At 30.9% G+C, this 17,987-nt stretch overlaps 1 protein-coding gene across 16 annotated transcripts in view; it reads left to right on the forward strand.

Moving 5' to 3' along the window:
- The window catches only part of LOC132736639 (talin-1-like), a 143,153-nt gene extending 125,234 nt beyond the window's left edge, over nucleotides 1–17,919 (forward strand). For 13 of the 16 annotated variants that reach the window (XM_060723804.1, XM_060723811.1, XM_060723815.1 and 10 more), the window contains 6 exons: nucleotides 53–178; nucleotides 1,902–1,958; nucleotides 10,428–10,496; nucleotides 11,174–11,356; nucleotides 12,022–12,147; nucleotides 12,672–17,919. In XM_060723804.1, the coding sequence (XP_060579787.1) occupies nucleotides 53–178; nucleotides 1,902–1,958; nucleotides 10,428–10,496; nucleotides 11,174–11,356; nucleotides 12,022–12,147; nucleotides 12,672–12,809 (699 nt within the window). In that variant the 3' untranslated portion in view covers nucleotides 12,810–17,919. The remainder of the gene's footprint in view (nucleotides 1–52; nucleotides 179–1,901; nucleotides 1,959–10,427; nucleotides 10,497–11,173; nucleotides 11,357–12,021; nucleotides 12,148–12,671) is intronic. The other 3 variants (XM_060723818.1, XM_060723819.1, XM_060723822.1) reach the window with 1 other exon arrangement.
- The last annotated feature ends 68 nt before the right edge of the window (nucleotides 17,920–17,987 follow it).

Here is a 17,987-nt window from a genome sequence, read left to right on the forward strand (position 1 = left end):
TTCTTGTCTTATGTAAAGTTTCAACTTAGATGAATTTCTATTTAACTTGCAGGCTGCTGACATGTCACTCAGTTTTGATGAACAAATTCTCGAGGCTGCCAAATCTATTGCAGCTGCTACTGCGGCACTCGTGAAGTCGGCCTCAGCTGCGCAGAGAGAACTGGTGGCACAGGGCAAGGTAGGGTTTCAAACTTTTTACTTCATGTCTAGTTTGTTTGCTGCATCCAAAGACTGCTGTGTAGTGTTTATTCTGAAATATTTTTTATTAGGCATGTAGGAAAATAGAACTTTATTTTGCAAGGCTGGTGGTGTTTTCATACAAGATGAGGGGAGTTTTTTTATTGAATTTCACATATAAGAAATACCAAATGACAGGCATTAACAATATTTCCTTGGGCCTGACTCTTATCTGCTATTTGGTGATTTTTATATAGATTTTTTTTATGGGGGGTAGGGGGGGAGGGGAGAAGATATGGTTATTGTAAGATTCAAATTCAATCCAAACTTAACCTATATATATGTAAATGTATAATATTTATCTGCATTTGTAATTGAAAGACGACAAGAAAAATTAAGAAGTCTGTATAAGTAAATTTAAAGTTTTAAGTCGGGGTCTGAATAAATTTTTTATCAACATAGAAACTTCTGTTTGAATTACAATTTATGTTGTTATAAGTCTGAACAGTGGACTTCCATGGTTAATATAATAAAAAAATGACATAAAATGACATATAATCAGTGCCGTGTCTTGTTTTGTAATTTGTGTTCAATGATGTCATAGTAGAAGTAAAGTAATTTAATGTAAAGTACAATGTATAATATGTTTTTTAAACAGTACAGTCATATTGTGTTATACATGTAAACAAAACAAAAAATGGAAAGAGAAGGGTTAATTATATTTTCATTGCATAAATATTTATTGTTATATTATTATTATTATTGTCAATATATACTAAAAGTTCTAAGACAGAATCTCATGAGATCTTACAGTGGTTTTCAAGACAAAAAAAAATCAGAATTTTTTTTTTTTAATTTCGAAACAATTGTTCTTCACAATATAACTGTACTTCAATTAGTCTGCATTGTTATAATATATATATATAATACATATTACATTATACAGTCATCACCATCATTCTGTTTATCATTTTCACCATTATTTTTATTTTCTGTACATTGTTCTTGTATGCTCCAAACATCTTGATAATGTTTCTGTCTTTTTTCCATGTGTGCATTTTATGGTATTATGAAACATACTGGTAGAAAAATAGCCATATTTTTTAAGAAAGTTTAGCCATATTTTAGCTAGATTCCTTGAAATGAAGCCATATAATTTCCTTTAAATTCCTTGAAATTTAGCAATATTTTTGCCTCTAAATTCCATGAAACGAGGCATATTTCTGCCTCTAAATTCCTTGAAAGAAGACATATTTCTACCTACATGTGCTGTCTATTATATATTGACTTATATGAGACACCTTTTGTCCACAAAGGTCAAACAATTTGATGAGTGCTATTTTAAGAGAAGAATTAAAATTTTTGGAGACTGTTAACCTATGTACTAAACATGGGTTCAAGTTTTTTATTATTTCAGTATGAACATTAGATTATGTATTTTATATTTGGTTAAGTTACCTCCCTTTATTAATTTATTTGTACCGTGTTTACTTGCCTATAAGATGGCTCGTTTATAAGGCGGGGGTCCTAGTTTTGAAAACTGGCACTTTTTGCAATGACCCTCTTATAAGTCAGGTAGGATTTTTAAAAGGGAAAAAAAATAGTTCTGCACCTCTGTTTATATGAAAAATTGTCATTAAGTCATACTTTTCAGTAAGGTATAGTTAATGTGAACACAATTACTAACCCAAAATTGTGGTGTGTTTTTGTATATGTTTTTACAGAGTGGATATGCACGAAGAAAACCGTTTGGGGCGCCCGACCCCTCAAAAATGACTGCGGTATACATAGCATTCATTGTTTCCACAAACAACAACAACAAATTTTGTATTTTTTCACTTGATGTTAACTGACATTTCTTTTTAGTATGAAAAATGGTTTTATAATGGGGGAATGTAAAGGGAAATGTATATTACTTGTATAAAATAAAAAAAGATTTTAAAGTGGCATGCCTCCAATTTGAGTTATCAAATTTTATTTTTAACAGAAATGTAAAAAAAAATTAAAGATATTTTATATAAATAATCGCAGTTTATATAACATATTTCATTATATTTACTAAATTATGCTTAATTGTGTTATTATATAAACTTATATATACCCGATTTTAATAATAGAGTAAAGGCTATTTTAGCATACTTTACACCATATTGTATTTTTATGTAATATATGTGGATTGTAAAAACTGTAAGCTACCTTAAATAAATTCATTTGCAACAATATCTTTACTATTTGAAATGCCTTAAAAATCTTTATGTTAATCAGCATAAATTTGGAGGTGTGTTGCTTGAAGCTTAAACAATTTTGAGGCAGCAGCTTTGATATTTATTTGTAAGCTTTTGAAATAGGAGCAGTTTTATCAGGGCTGGGAATCAAAACTGCGTCGTATCCTACAAAATGTAAACAAACGCCGCCATCTTGGAACGAAAAACGTATGTTTTTGTTTATAACTTTTATTGTTGGAAATGACTGAAAACAAGATATATGTATTAACACGCTACACTATTTTCCGCTTCGTTCGGTATATGTTGCTTGCACAACTGTTTTGTAAAACAAAAGTTATAGCGAACTTGCAACTCGAAGCGGGGCATAATTTTTATGAAAATGTGTGGATACGACGCAGTTCATATTGCTTTATCTATCGTTTTTTCCTTCAAATCAATTATATATTTGTTTCAGAGTTAACCATAAACTTCGAAATATAATTTTGCATCATTTACTAAAATTTCATTAAAAAGAGATGTTTATTTTCCAAGAAAATAATGATTTTTACGAAATGATACGACGCAGTTGAAAATAAAATATGATACGACGCAGTTGTATTTTTGGCAGTCTTTTCAACAGGGATAATTTTGGCAATACATTTCTATTTTATGGAATAATCACTTGCGCTAGATAAAAAAAACCCAGATCATTTGCGGTGTATAGCAATGTTCTGTTGCTTTTGATTATTTAGAATACAATGTGTCATGTCCATTATACCATTTAATTTGAAAGTTTACATTGCGGAAGCGACTTTTCAGTTAAACATGAACATGTTACCTTATTGATCATAATATCTGAAATAATTTCTTATATTTTCCTGTATGTTCAATATTATCCCTAATTTTTTTCGCAAAAAAAATGTAGAAATCTATTTACTTGAATTCATTTTGGCTAGCTACGCTCTAAGTTAACTGTGGTTCTGCATGTTCTGGGTAATGACTGCTTTTTTGTGGTTTCTTTTCAAACTTTCACTCTACACATTAGCTTTACTAGGGGCGAGGACCTCAGGTGCGCCTTTGTGCATTATTTCAGGCAAAATGTTGCACCTGCAGAGAACCATCGACATTTTGAAACTAGCTTGATAGGTTTTCCACACGAAAGAATAAAAAGTCCCTGGTGGTTTTCGAATTCATAGCAGTTCAGTTCAAGTGATTTGAATTCAGTAAACATAAACAGCTCGGCCTCGGTCGGACACACCTGTCTGATTTTTTTTTCAACAAAATTTGTTAACGTCAGCTGTACAAATAAGCAGCTTTTTTATTAACTTCTGGCGTGAAGTTTTAAGATTATAAATATTTGAATTAATTATAAAGAGAATAAAATTTAAATTTCTTATTTCGGTATGACTAGCAGAGAAATTTTCAATGTAAACAGGGGGTAATCCTCTGTGAAGTCATTTTCTGAAAACTTTTGTTTAAGTTTTCAGGCAATTCATTATCAAATAAAAATCACACTTTAGTATGAAGGTATGTTAAGATGTCATGTCTCTAGTCTGTTGAAAATTCGATACGATAATCTGACCTAAATTTTCTGTTCAATATTGTGAAAACTTAATAATTCTTCAATACTGTTGAAAGATCATGTCTGCCTATATCTGCATCAAATTTATCGGTGCATAGCGTGAAATACCTTTGCAAAACGGACACCATTTTTACAAAATAATTTGTAGTTGTATCATATGTAACTCGATTTTGAAAATTTAAAGTTTTTTGACGGAGAAGAATGATAATTATAAGTGCAAATATAGAAAATAAATTCCGTAGACCTTTCCTCATCGGCGATAAAGAAACGTAGTACGACAAAATCAGGGGTAAAGTTCCGCGGCACTGAACATAAAATGACTAAACGGAACGCAAAAATATATTGTAGCTTAACCATTTATAATATAATTTTAATAATCTAATGTTCAGTTTCAAATAATAAAGCTCATCTGTTCTCATCGATTATTAAGAAAATGAAGACAATAAAATCGGCACGTAAAAGACAATACGTAATAATGGAATTGACGGAAATTATTGCTAATTACAAGTAACAAAGGAAGGCATGCAATTTGCGCATTCCCGATAGCGAGAGACCTTTTCAAAATTTGTAATTCTTTCTCTTTTGTTTTTTGTCATTCCTGATTAATACAGGGTCCAGGAGAGGTTACACTGGAATATTGAATTTTGTATCAAAAATAGTAATCACTCCCATTTCAAACTCACGGGAACAAGTTTATAAGCATGCTAAGGCAACACTAGAACACGTTGTCATATGGGTGTGCGATCACATGTTTCAATGTATATTGCATTTGATACAGTTTTCTGGAATTTGTAGATGCTTATGATTAGTACTAAAATGCGATCGAAAAATGCAGCCTTAATAGAATTGTATTACATTTCCATTTTTATGAAACCAATGAGTGACCTCTGCTTTTGACTTAAGTTGTAAACAAGAAATGTTGTTGGACGTTATTAGCATATACCTAGCACATCATTAAAATAGTTTAACCAATATTCAGCCTGCAATGAAAATACAACTGCGTCGTATCATATTTTATTTTCAACTGCGTCGTATCATTTCGTAAAAATAATTATTTTCTTGGAAAATAAACATCTCTTTTAAATGAAAGTTTAGTAAATGATGCAAAATTATGTTTTGAAGTTTATGGTGAACTCTGAAAACGAGTATATAATTGATTTGAAGGAAAAAACGATGGATAAAGCAATATGAACTGCGTCGTATCCACACATTTTCATAAAAATTCTGCCCCGCTTCGATTTGCAAGTTCGCTATAACTTTTGTTTTACAAAATAGTTGTGCAAGCAACATATACCGAACGAAGCGGAAAATAGTGTAGCGTGTTAATACATATATCTTGTTTTCAGTCATTTCCAACAAAAACAGTTATAAACAAAAACATACTTTTTTCGCTCCAAGATGGCGGCGTTTGTTTACATTTTGTAGGATACGACGCAGTTTTGATTCCCAGCCCTGTTTATACAGCTTTCATATCAAATAATTATGCAGGCAAGAAATTCTGCCTTGCTGTGCTTTGATAAAAATTTACATAAAAATTTATATCTAGAACTGAAAACAGTGCTGCCCATAAAAATATAATTATGTTTTAAAAACAAATGTTTTGACTTTTTGTCACAGTCTGGATATGAAATTTAAACAAAAGAAACATGATTAAGCCAAAGGAATGGCATTAAAGCTTAAGACCAAAAACTAATGAAAAGAAATGGCAGTTAACATAAAGGCTGTTGGTCATTTTTTGCTTTTTGCAAAACTGACATAATAATAAGACGCTTTGAGGTTTCACAGAAAACATAAACTATTATGTGACACCGAAGACTGAAAAAAAAGGGGAAGAAAAAAAACGAGTTTAATATACATGTATATACAGCATTCTATTTATAGAATATTTATGACACATATATGGTAGAGGAAACAAAGCAATCACTAATGCCATGTTTACTCAAGAAGTTACTAATTTATGAAATTTGATAATTTTAGAATTATTAGAAATGATTAGATTTTGTCAAGATAGGCAGTTGCTTATATCTGTCAGTTTTGCATTGAGTTTAAATCCTTGGGGAATATTGTATTTTGTTCCCTTTATTTGGCCCCCCAGGATCCCAAAATTTTGGCCCCGTATTCACCCTGGTGTAAAAGTATTATAATCTCTGTAGAATGTGCCCATTTTAAACAAACTTATATCATTATCAATCAATTTAAAATAAATAAACTGTTATTAGCATCATAATTGAATGGTAAAAAAAAATAAAATTGTTTGATATCTGAAAAGAAGTTAATACACTGTTTTACACAATCCTTATTAAAGACATGCTTTGTATTTGTACATTAGGTTAAATTTGAGTTTTCTGCATAAAGGAAGATCAGATGGGCATAATTTATTGTTGGGAAATGTTGAAAATTTTGTTACATTTTATGGAATTTTATGATATATGAAAGAGGTTAATGTCTAGTAAACAAGAGTGATTTTCTCTATAATAGTTGTTTTTGTTCTTGTGTGTCTTGTCAAATGTTCATTCATATTTCCATTTTTTGTTCATATGTTCACAAGTTTTCATTATCATTTTACAGAACAACTCATCGGATTCCATTTTTTCACAATGTTTTCCATGTTGTAGTGTTTGTTAATACTCAAAATGTCAAAAAATTCTGAGATTGGGGACCAGTCCAGGGCACAATGCATTTGATTGGTCGTGTTTGAATTTAGATTTGAAATTGACCAATCATAGTTCATCATTCCTTGGACTGGTTGACAATCTATTTGTTTTCATAACCTTTGAGACAAGACATGGAGCATTTTGTAGCATATTTGACTATAGTTTGAATATAGTATCTATGTATGATTTCCCCCAAGCATGTATTGGTATCTATCTACACAACAACCCATGTGATATGTTATGTATAATAGCCTTCATAACTATTGTAGTAGCAAGTGTTCATATTATGAGTCTAAAGTCTTCTAGTTCAGCTCAGTAAGGAGAGCATCAGGTCATTTGTCTTTCAAAACTGATTCAGAAATCGTGTGTAATTAGTAGTCAGTCACTTGTTGAGAAGTTGGTGATTGCTGGTTAGTTATCCAGGAAAACTGGTTTGGTGTAATGACGAAAATGCGAAATACGTGATTAAAAGACAGTTTAGTTGTTAAAACCGGTCAGACAAATACGAAAACCATTATCATGTGTGTAAAAGAAATTTTTCTTTTAATTTACAGGAGCTTCTTTAGCTCATTGACTAAATTGCCTGGATTTACAAGTAAATCTCCTCAAAATTAAAATACATGTATAATTAAATCTTCCTAATAAGATATTTTGGCAATACTCTCAATTGCTAAAGAATGGATACAGATTTTTTCATCATTCTTTTTGGGTATTTCTTTAAGTTGATTAAAGATATATTATAATACATGAAAATGACTAACAGCTGCAATGTTATGCACAGTCTCTGTAGTATCAAATATATACCAGTAGTTTTAGAAACATCCATTGAAATAGTCATGTGGCTGCCCCCCGCCCCGTCGTCAAATCTTGAAGTTATCTGCCCTTGCTTCTGTATCATTTACTATGTTAGATTTAGTAAGTTATATATAAACATTCGATGTTGTTGTAGTTTATCTTTTCGTTTTCATGTAGCTAGGATTGTTAACATAGTTAGTCTTAGTTATAGGCCAAATATATAATATTTTCCTATTTTTTTTCATTTTTGAAATTTTCTTTCTTTATATATAATTATATAAACTTGTGTATGCCACCCCAGTAGTTTTGTCTTCGCTACAATTCTGTTTAATTTTCAGTTGGATTTTTTATGTTGCTAGTAAATCATGGTAAAGTTATATTCATTATATAAGGATACTTAAATGAACCCCCTACCTGATGGAACAGAAAGTATTAAGCAATCCATAGCAAGTCTGACCAGAATTTTAAATTTTCATCTTGCTTGTCCCAAAATTGATAATGGACAGAGTTTCAAAAAATGGATGTTGAACGAGTTCAAGTGTCAACCAATAATTCTCTTGGTGCGGAATTGTTGCTCAGGTATATTTATGATTTTACCAAGGTGACTTCATTTATTTTATTGTGTCACCTTGAAAAATTTGACATATAGTGGTTACCTTTTTCAAAAGCGTTTGCATCTCCTTAGACTTGTCTGGAGCATAACTCAGTGACTATAAGTGGCATGACTCCAAACTTGGTATGCATGCTTCTTCAATGACCCGAAATACAGTGCACAAGAACCATTACTCTGCACTTCTTACTTTTTGAGTTATTGCCCTTTGTTAATTTTCATTCTTTATTTTTATCTGAGCCATTTCTCCTAAACTTTAAAAGCTTTGGACTTGAAACTTCATAGGATGATAGATCTCATTGAAAAGAAGTGCAGTGCACAAGAACTTGTACTCTGCACTTTATGAATTTTGAGTTATTGCCCTTTGTTAATTTTCATTCTTAATAGGCTTGTCAAAAATAGTCAAAAACAAAATAAAAACCAAAGGTCTTAACAAAGCCAAAAACAAAATAAAACCAAAAGGTCTTAACAAAGCTAAAAACAAAATAAAAACCAAAGGTCTGCCTTTTAAATGAATATGTTTAAAAAGTTCCCATTGCATTGTTGTTGTTTTTTTTTAACACCCCTGAATCCACCAAGAATGTTCCTTGCACTATCTGCTAGCCCATCATCCATATATACATGTAACTGCATCATGCATTTGTTGTTGTGAATCATATATATGTGTATGTAAATGCTAGAATATTAACATAATTTATCATAAAAATGTAGAATTTCAACCTGAAAACATTCTAGAATTCATGACATTTTCAATAGGTGTGATCTAGAATTTGCAATCAGAGTTCTAGAATTATTATTTATAAAAATTGCCTAGAATTAATATGATCAAAAAATCAAAATGATAACTTGAAGACTGCATAAATTTCAGAAAGTTTAAATTAATGAAAAAAAATAATATATATATATATATATAAAAATGGAAAAAAACGAGAGAAAAAACAAAGAAAGGTATTTTGGAATTATTATACCTAGGTGAAATTGAATGATATATGTATCTATTTGTATTTATAATGAATATTCTTGAAAAAGGCTGAGAGATCAAGCTACGGCAAATTAAAACTAATAGTGTTTTTGATTAATAAAGTTTTCATATATATCTGGTTTAATCCATCAGAACAGATTCTCCTGATTCTAGCCCAGGTCTCGAGCTAAAAAAATATCACCTGTCTCAAATCTCAGGTATTCAATTGGTCGGCAGACATTGTCTCGCTTATTGGCAAATCAGATAATTAAGATTCAAGTTTGAGTTAAGGTCAGACTCGAGGGTGCATTACAAATAGATGTACAAGAATATTGTATATATTTTATATAAGTGGGAGGAATTATTCTAGCACTGTACATAGTGTTTTAGTTCTTGTTGTTTTGTCTCTATGTTGTGCAAGTTTATTAATGTTGCTTAAATGTTTTATATTGTTAGCCCATTGTGTAAAAAAACAATAGGAAAAATATTTTATTTTTTTTTATTTATTTTTTTTTTTTTCATATTTCATGATTTGGTTCAATAAAATCATTATATTGTGAAAATTCAGTAAAGCAATTCAATTGTGAAAATTTAATAAAATAATTTGTGAAAATTCTTTAAAGTCATTTGTGAAAATTCAATTAAGTCAATATATTGTGAAAGTTCAATAAAGCCAATATATTGTGAAAATTCAATAAAGTGATATATGAAAATTCAATGAAGTATTATGTGAAAATTCAATAGTCATTAGTGAAAATGTAATATAGCCATTTATGAGAATGCAATAAAGCCATTTGTGAAAATTCAATAAAGCCATTTGTGAAAATTCAGTTAAGCCATTTATGAGAATGCAATAAAGCCATTTGTGAAAATTCAATAAAGCCATTTGTGAAAATTCAGTTAAGCCATTTATGAGAATACAATAAAGCCATTTGTGAAAATTCAATAAAGCCATTTGTGAAAATTCAGTTATGCCATTTATAAGAATGCAATAAAGCCATTTGTGAAAATTCAATAAAGCCATTTGTGAAAATTCAGTGAAGCCATTTATGAGAATGCAATAAAGCCATTTGTGAAAATTCACAGTTAATTCATTTATCAGCTATTTGTGGGGGGAAAAGGCATTAGAATGAAATAAGAATTTTTTTTATTGGAAATAAAATACTTTTATCATGTTGTGAAACCTCATAACTATTTTTCAGAAGAATTTTTACCAGTTTAAAAATATTGGTGAGGGATGTACATTGTACATATATTGGGGATTATTGTTCTTTCTCCATCTAGGAAAATACTATGACTTGGTTTTGTAATTCTGATCTTTCTTGCATTTAAACACTACAATAATTATTATATTTAACACTGTAATGTTATTGTTACTATAGTGATTAGAGGATTATGTGGATAAACGTGATGTAATACATAAAATTCTACAACTTTATTTCAGGTTGGTGCCACGTATCATAGAAACGACACTGATGATGATGGACAATGGTCACAAGGTCTTATTTCAGCAGTAAGTCATTATACATGTATAGTATTAGTTATAAAGATTTTTAACTGGTGGTTATGTTGCAACAACAGTTTATATTGGTCATATAACCTGTCAGAAATATTTGTTACAAATTTATGCAAACTTCCTTTATTAAAAAAAAAAGTAAGATTTCGTCATGAATTGACAGCAGCTGTGTATATAAAATGTCACGATTATCTAATGAAAAGCGATGTTACAAACATGCAGAATCATAATACATATTAATAGTTATCGCGGGATTAAGAAATTTTTGGGTTTTATTGGCTAATCAAGTGGTGCGAACAAACTTTTACAGCTATAGCTTTCTAAATAGGCTCAACATATTCAATTATTTATATGTCCTATTGTGCATCATGAAACTATAATGGTTAAGCTTGTTTATATTCGCGGAAAAGCTTGGAAAAACTATTGGGGGATAAGCTTGGAAAAACTACTGGGGGATAAGCTTGGAAAGACTACTGGGGGATAAGCTTGGAAAAACTACTGGGGGATAAGCTTGGAAAAACTACAGGGGGATAAGCTTGGAAAAACTACAGGGGGATAAGCTTGGAAAAACTACAGGGGGATAAGCTTGGAAAAACTACTGGGGGATAAGCTTGGAAAAGACACATTTGTCGAGTTTCGGATTACTGTTATCTTGCATTTGTTTTGTTTTTTAGGCAAAGATGGTGGCTGCTGCAACACACAGTATGTGCGAGGCCGCTAACACTATGGTGCAGGGTAATGCCAGCGAGGAGAAATTGATTGCGTCAGCGAAGGAGGTGGCCGCCTCAACAGCCGCGCTGTTAGTAGCATGCAGGGTAAAAGCAGATCCAGGATCGAAGGCAATGCAGAGGTTGCAGGTATGTGCGACAAAATTTTGAAACATTTCATGCCCCCATTATTAATCCTTAACCTTCTAGAACAGAGAGTGTCGTCACCCTTAGTGCAACAACTGGTTAACTCCTATTAAATTTAAAAGGACTTAACCTGTTACTGCACTAAGAGGATGGTAAAAAATAAGTCTTTGCAACCAGCATAGAGCAGGGCCTGCTTACACATCTGTGCAGTCTGGTCAAGGTCTGTTGCACTGATTGTTGCTCAACTTTGGTATTTTGATATTGAAAATCCCCTAAAACTTTGAATGGACTGTTCCATATTCAAAGCTGGGCAAATCCATTACACATTCAGTAGGTTAAGGGATAACTTTTGCATGTAGAAAAAAAGAAGAGTTAAAAACCTTTGAGTGGTTATGTAAATGTAAATAAACACCCTCTGTATAAAAATTGTCAAGATTGTGTTTTTAAAAAAATGCTTGCATAAGGTGTATTTTCTTATTCTTTCCTTTTTGATAGTTGTCAAATGTACAGAGTTATTGCCCTTTAGTGTTAGTTTATATCAAATTTGAATGGGTGTGTTTATGTTTCAGTCGCTAGAGTTAATGCCCTTGTATTTGTGGTTTCTTGTATTCATTTTTCAGTCCCTTTTATTTGTGGTTTATATTAAATGGTTGTATTTATGTTTTCAGTCGGCAGGTAATGCCGTAAAGAGAGCAACAGAAGCTCTGGTAGCGTCGGCACATCAAGCGAAGGCGTACCAGGAAGAAGAGGAATCTGTTACCATAAATCAACGTATGGTTGGTGGCATTGCCCAGGTAATTATACTATATATGTCTTTCCTTTGGATGAATAAAGCACTGCACTTAGGTTATCTGAACTTTAATTCAGATACACAGCTTGCTTACAATAAATCAGTGGTTCTACTCGGGGTTCCAACTTGTGCCAAAGTGAACTCTAGAGCTTGAATCCACGATGTAGATTGACTTTTCCCTTATAGATACAGTAAGTTCACTAGGCAATGATACATGACACATTTCATTGGAGTTTCACATATGATGACTTAAATATATTTTACTATATTAGTCTAATTTAACTGACCCCTGGGGTATGGCCAATTTTGACCCAAGAGACATTTATACTATTTTTGTGGAAGACCACAAGGTGATGCTACAGTGGACTCAAAATTGTCTGAAATTTGACCGTTGACCTTTATTGTGATCTTGACCTTCAGCCAACCACCATTGTGACCTTGAGCCGGCACAGCAGTATTTAAGATTAGCATTTCTCTTGTAGTCCCAATAATGGCTATATGTACAATAAACTTGTGAATATTTTCCAGGTTCTTGCTGCACAAGAAGAGATTATCAGAAAAGAGAAGGAGTTACAGAAAGCCCGGCAACAGTTAGCTACTATTTATCAACATCAAAATAGATTTAAAGACAGAACAGCCGAGGATGACTCCTCTTCATCGTTTTAAAAAAAAGACATTTTTCTCAGACATTACATAATTGTACAATCATAATTGCAAAACTCAGTCTTTATTTTTTTGCAATAAAACTTAACGTATATAAATATTCCGTGCTTGGAAGAAATCGTTCTGTTGGATGCAAAGATTCCAAAGCACAATTCTAAAGTGAACTTGTATTTGAGATTTTGATTGGTTGAATTTGTAGTGGATTGTCAAAATCCAGCCAATGACAAGAGTGGAAAAGTTGATAGTTTCTGATTGGTTGCTGCAAAATTGATGTTTTTCAAAATTAGCCAATCAGAACATTTGTTATAGTTTGATGGTTTACATGATTATATTCCACATTGAAAGGTAGTAATTGAAGTTACATGTTATAAGATTGCTTGATAGAAAATATGTAATATTGATAGATATTTATGAAAATCAAACCTGAGATTATGCTAACTAGGTCAAAGAATAGTTTTAATTGTAGGGGCAGAGCAAAATTTGAAAAGAGGGTTGGACAAAGGAAGTAACTGATTTTTTTTTCTCTCTTAAAATAATGAACTTCAGAAAGTGCCATTTTGAAACATTATGTTATCAAAAGATGTGATAATTAAGTCTTGAATAAATTCAGTGATATTTTTTATTGTTGAAATTAAAACAATAGGATGACATATCAAATTACAAGTTCTTGAACTTATTTAAAAAAGCGTACAACATTTAGAAGAGTTTTTCTTTTTCTTCATTTTGTTCACATGGTTTTAGGGAACATAAATGGACCATCTAGAGATTTTTTACATGAACTTTGTAATACTTAGTGTTAGAAAAAAGACTTTAAGTTCATCACCCGATAAAAACCATTTTAGTCATTGAACATTAGTAATGCTAATAACTAAATAAAAAAGGTAATTAGATGGGAGTTTATATTATTGCATATATATACATACACATAAACTGCTGAATTATTGTCTAAAACATTTTTTATTGAACGATACCCATTCATGAGTTTTGAATGTATATTTGTTTTTATTTAACTGTATTAGTCTATGTTTAGATGTAAAGTAATGATATAATTACATTGATTATATAAAATGCAGGCTTCAAGGCAATATAGTGTAAAGTTTACAGCTTTTTTTGTAATAAAAAGTGATATTCTCCTTCTATGTAACCATACACGCACAATTTACATTCTCTTTGCACCCTTATAACCTTTGAACTATTATGTTAAATTTAACTCATTGTAAACTTTCTCTCTCCCTCCTGAGTTAATTGTATCCTCCTGGGTTTGTTGTATCTTTGGCATAAGAATGTCAAAAATGTCCAACATGTTTTCCCTACACCAGAAGTAAAGAATTCCACTTTATTTGTTTGGCTGATTCCATATACGATAGTAGGGTACAAAGTATTTTTTTTTATTGAAATGAAAATATGAGGATGGTTTTACCTGATTGATTAATAAACTGAATGATTGATTGATTGATTGATTAATGGATTGAAGATTTGACTTTTAGTGTATTAAGGTGATGCTTACACTAAGGGTTGGGGAGGATAGGGAGAAAGAGATTATTGTCGAGCATTTATTTCTTACTATGAGTTTACTTCTAACACTTTTCTAATCCTGATAATAGATAATATTCTTCCCCTTTATATAACCTGTTAGCCAACTTTAAACAGTGCTATACTTTTTATACATATCAATTTATATAATGATTTTTTTAAATATATTTGAAAAACAATGTTTTTGTATGTATTGTAAAAAAAAACTCATTTACATTTTTTCATCATGTTCAAATGTGTTTTGTATTGTGTACATTTCTGTCACAGCTTGGATAAAAGTGACGCAGTTTTTAGTTTGAATTTAGATAACTTTTTTCCATGCTTTTTTTTCCCCATCAAGTTGTTTGGAAAGAACACCCCCGTTTTTATTTTTTGTCTGTATTTTCAGTTTCTATAGTTTTAAGCTTCCTGGGTATAAGGGAGGGCACTCTAGCTATGACCAGCATTTTATGTCCCTTTTATTTTATAAAGGAGTAAAATGTAAAAAAAATACTGGATTTTTTTAAGTTTGATGGAAATTCTGTTTCAGTGTTATAGAAAATAAAATCTGTGGTTTGATAGTATATTGTATAGATTAGAAATTTAAACATGCACTGGCAACCAGAATATATCTTTGTCACTAAAATATGGAGTGAAAATTTTAACACATTGAGAAGACATATACAAATTTCCGTCTATTTTAAGGATGGAACTTGTGTTTAATATGACGGCGGAGATATTTTCTTGTTGCGAGCAATTTAGTTGTTCACATACAAGCTGTGTTATTCTTGGAATGTTTTGTTTATATTTTTGATAGAAAAAACAACAACAACAAGCACAGCTTGAAAGACTGGTGATAGATGTGTGTATGTTTTGTATATTTGTTATAAATATTCTATATATAATGTGATAAATAGAAACATTTCTGCTCTCTATATTACTAAACTTAAAATTTTCTCTAAATGTAAACCTCTTTGTTGACAAAACTCTTATTTTGAATACAATATTTGATGAATCTTATTGTAAAGTCAGTTCGGGGATTTTATCCTGGGAACTAAGCTTAAATGTGAGGAATTAATTCTCGGAACTAAGCTTAAAAACAAGGAATTAATCCTCGGAACTAAGCTGAAAAACGAGGAATTAATCCTGGGAACTAAGCTTAAAAACAAGGTATTAATCCTCGGAACTAAGCTGAAAAACGAGGAATTAATCCTCAGAACTAAGCTTAAATGCTAGGAATTAATCCTTGCAACTAATCTTAAATCGTTAATTTTAGACACCAAAATGTTGTAACTAGGTCTGACAGAAAAAGATTGATAGAATAAAATAGTTTTTATTACTTATGTAAAGATTTGTGTTAAAGATACGTTACCTTTTTTAGAGAAGATGAATTCTTATTTTGTTGTTTAACATTTTTGTTTTGTCATAAAGAGTGTTGACTTTATCTTAGATCTGTGTTATATTTGATTGCCTTATAAACTTTGTTATCATGATGTGTTACATAATAGTCCTTTATGAAATTATGCAAGTACGCAAACATGTTCCTCACCAACCAGTGTAATTGTTGATAAAATGGTCGTAAATTGAAATGTTTTATTTCATTCTTACAGTAGTTATAATATTAGTAAGATTGGAAATTATATTTCCTTTAAAGAAATATTGGTAGCAAAATTTATCACTTCAAACTGTTATTACTTTTGAAGTTAATATACAGTATAAGTTAAAAACCATATCCTGCAGGACCTAAGTGTGATTGTTCTTTGTTGCCAGTATAGAGCCGGGCCAGTCTGAACATCTTTGTAGTCTGACCAGGGTCGGTCCTGTTGGCTGACTTTACTTTAAATTTTTCATCTTGATATCCCTTCAAAATTGTTGATTATGGACAGTTCCAGAAACGCAAGTTTGGACAAGTTCATTTAAGAAATTAGGCGGGATTAAGGGTTATAAATGCATGTTTTTGTATATGTTTGACATATCTGAACAGAGGTACAGTAGAATCTCACAGCAGTCATCATGTCACTGTTAGTATATATGAAAAAGTAAACCTAATCATTGAGCCACGCACTGACAAAACCAACATAGTGAGTTTGCAACCAGCATGGATCAAGACCAGCCTGGGCATCCGCACAGTCTGATCAGCATCCACAACATTGCTAACAAATTCTATTACAAGTAGAGAAACTGATAGCAAACACATGAATCCTGATCAGACTGCGCGGATGCGCAGGCTGGCCTGGGTCCATGCTGGTTGCAAAACCATTACATTGGTTTTGTTGTGACGCGGCTCATATAATGATGTCGCATTCGTCACAGCAAATAGGATTAAACTGTGAAGATATTCAAATCAAACAAGAACTATTAAGAATATCCTATATTTCATTTTGGTGTATTTGGTGTGCTTTCTTTTTGTCAAATGATCATTTTTTGCAAGTTTTGAATATTTTTTAAGGGAATCGAAAGTGCCATACGAAAAGTGCTGACTCATGACAAAACCATCGCAAATTTCTTCTAATTACAAACTAAATAAATTTATTATATACTTATAAATGAAATATTGAGAAATATTGATGAAATAAAATGCGTATTTTCATTTTCCGTATTTTCACTGTAAAAATTTATTTTTCACTGCAGTGAAACATATTTTCCGTATTTTCACTGGTGTCTTGCCGGACTACTTTCTTTTAAATTCTGCCAGTACACAAAATTTATGGGAAAGTCTTTCAAATTTTAGTGCAAAAAAAGAGAAAAATGTATATAATAAACAGAACATTCAAGTTTTTTCTATAAATACATGATTTATTTTCATCTTGTGGCATGAAAATTACCATATTTCACTCGTGGCTACCGCCACTCATGAAATATTTATTTTCATACCACTCGATGACAATAAATCATGTATTTATAGAAAAAACTTGAATATCCTCTATATATGTTAAAAAATGAAAAATTAAATTATTTTGTCTTGTCTTAATCTTGTCTTAATATCTTGAGGAAATTTTTTCGACCGTAGACTTTTTTGTTTACAGTGTCATCAGGTAAATTTTCGGGCTATTTTGACATCTTGTTTCCCAGTACATGTCGGTCAGGTGCCCAGCAATGGTTGAGCCACTTTTGCCATGGCCAGTTATCTTCTGTTAAGATAGTTCTTGTAAATGATGGCTTTGTCCATCATTTTAATCCTTAATGAAAATATATTTTCTAATTTAGAAGGAAATTAATATCCCTGATCAGGGTCTACTAAATAATTAAGATTGTTAAGCATTTGATAATGTTGATAATCTGTAATGTTAAAGGATTCTTTTTATAAGTTTAATATATGATTAGTTCTAAAAATTTTAGAGAAAACATCTTTATTATCGTGAAAATGACTGTTAGGAGTTGATTTATCTAATTTTAATGGTGGATAAATTCAGTTCCACGTGTAGTTAAAATATTTAAAGTTTCTATTAAGTAAAGGTGAACTATTAAGAATATAATGTATATCTATGTGCATGAAAATATTCCTTATCTACATTACATCTGTTTCTATTTGCTTAATCTGTGTTAACTTGAATATCATGTATAAAAATGGATATATTAATAAACATTATTTAATGTGAAACTCTTGTTTGTTGTTATTGTTGTAGTATCAATTGGCTAAAAATAGATTTATAATATTCAGAATTCCAA

Source organism: Ruditapes philippinarum, unplaced genomic scaffold, assembly GCF_026571515.1.
Source record: "Ruditapes philippinarum isolate M1 unplaced genomic scaffold, ASM2657151v2 ctg471_1_1_1_1, whole genome shotgun sequence".
In the NCBI taxonomy this organism is placed as follows: domain Eukaryota; kingdom Metazoa; phylum Mollusca; class Bivalvia; order Venerida; family Veneridae; genus Ruditapes; species Ruditapes philippinarum.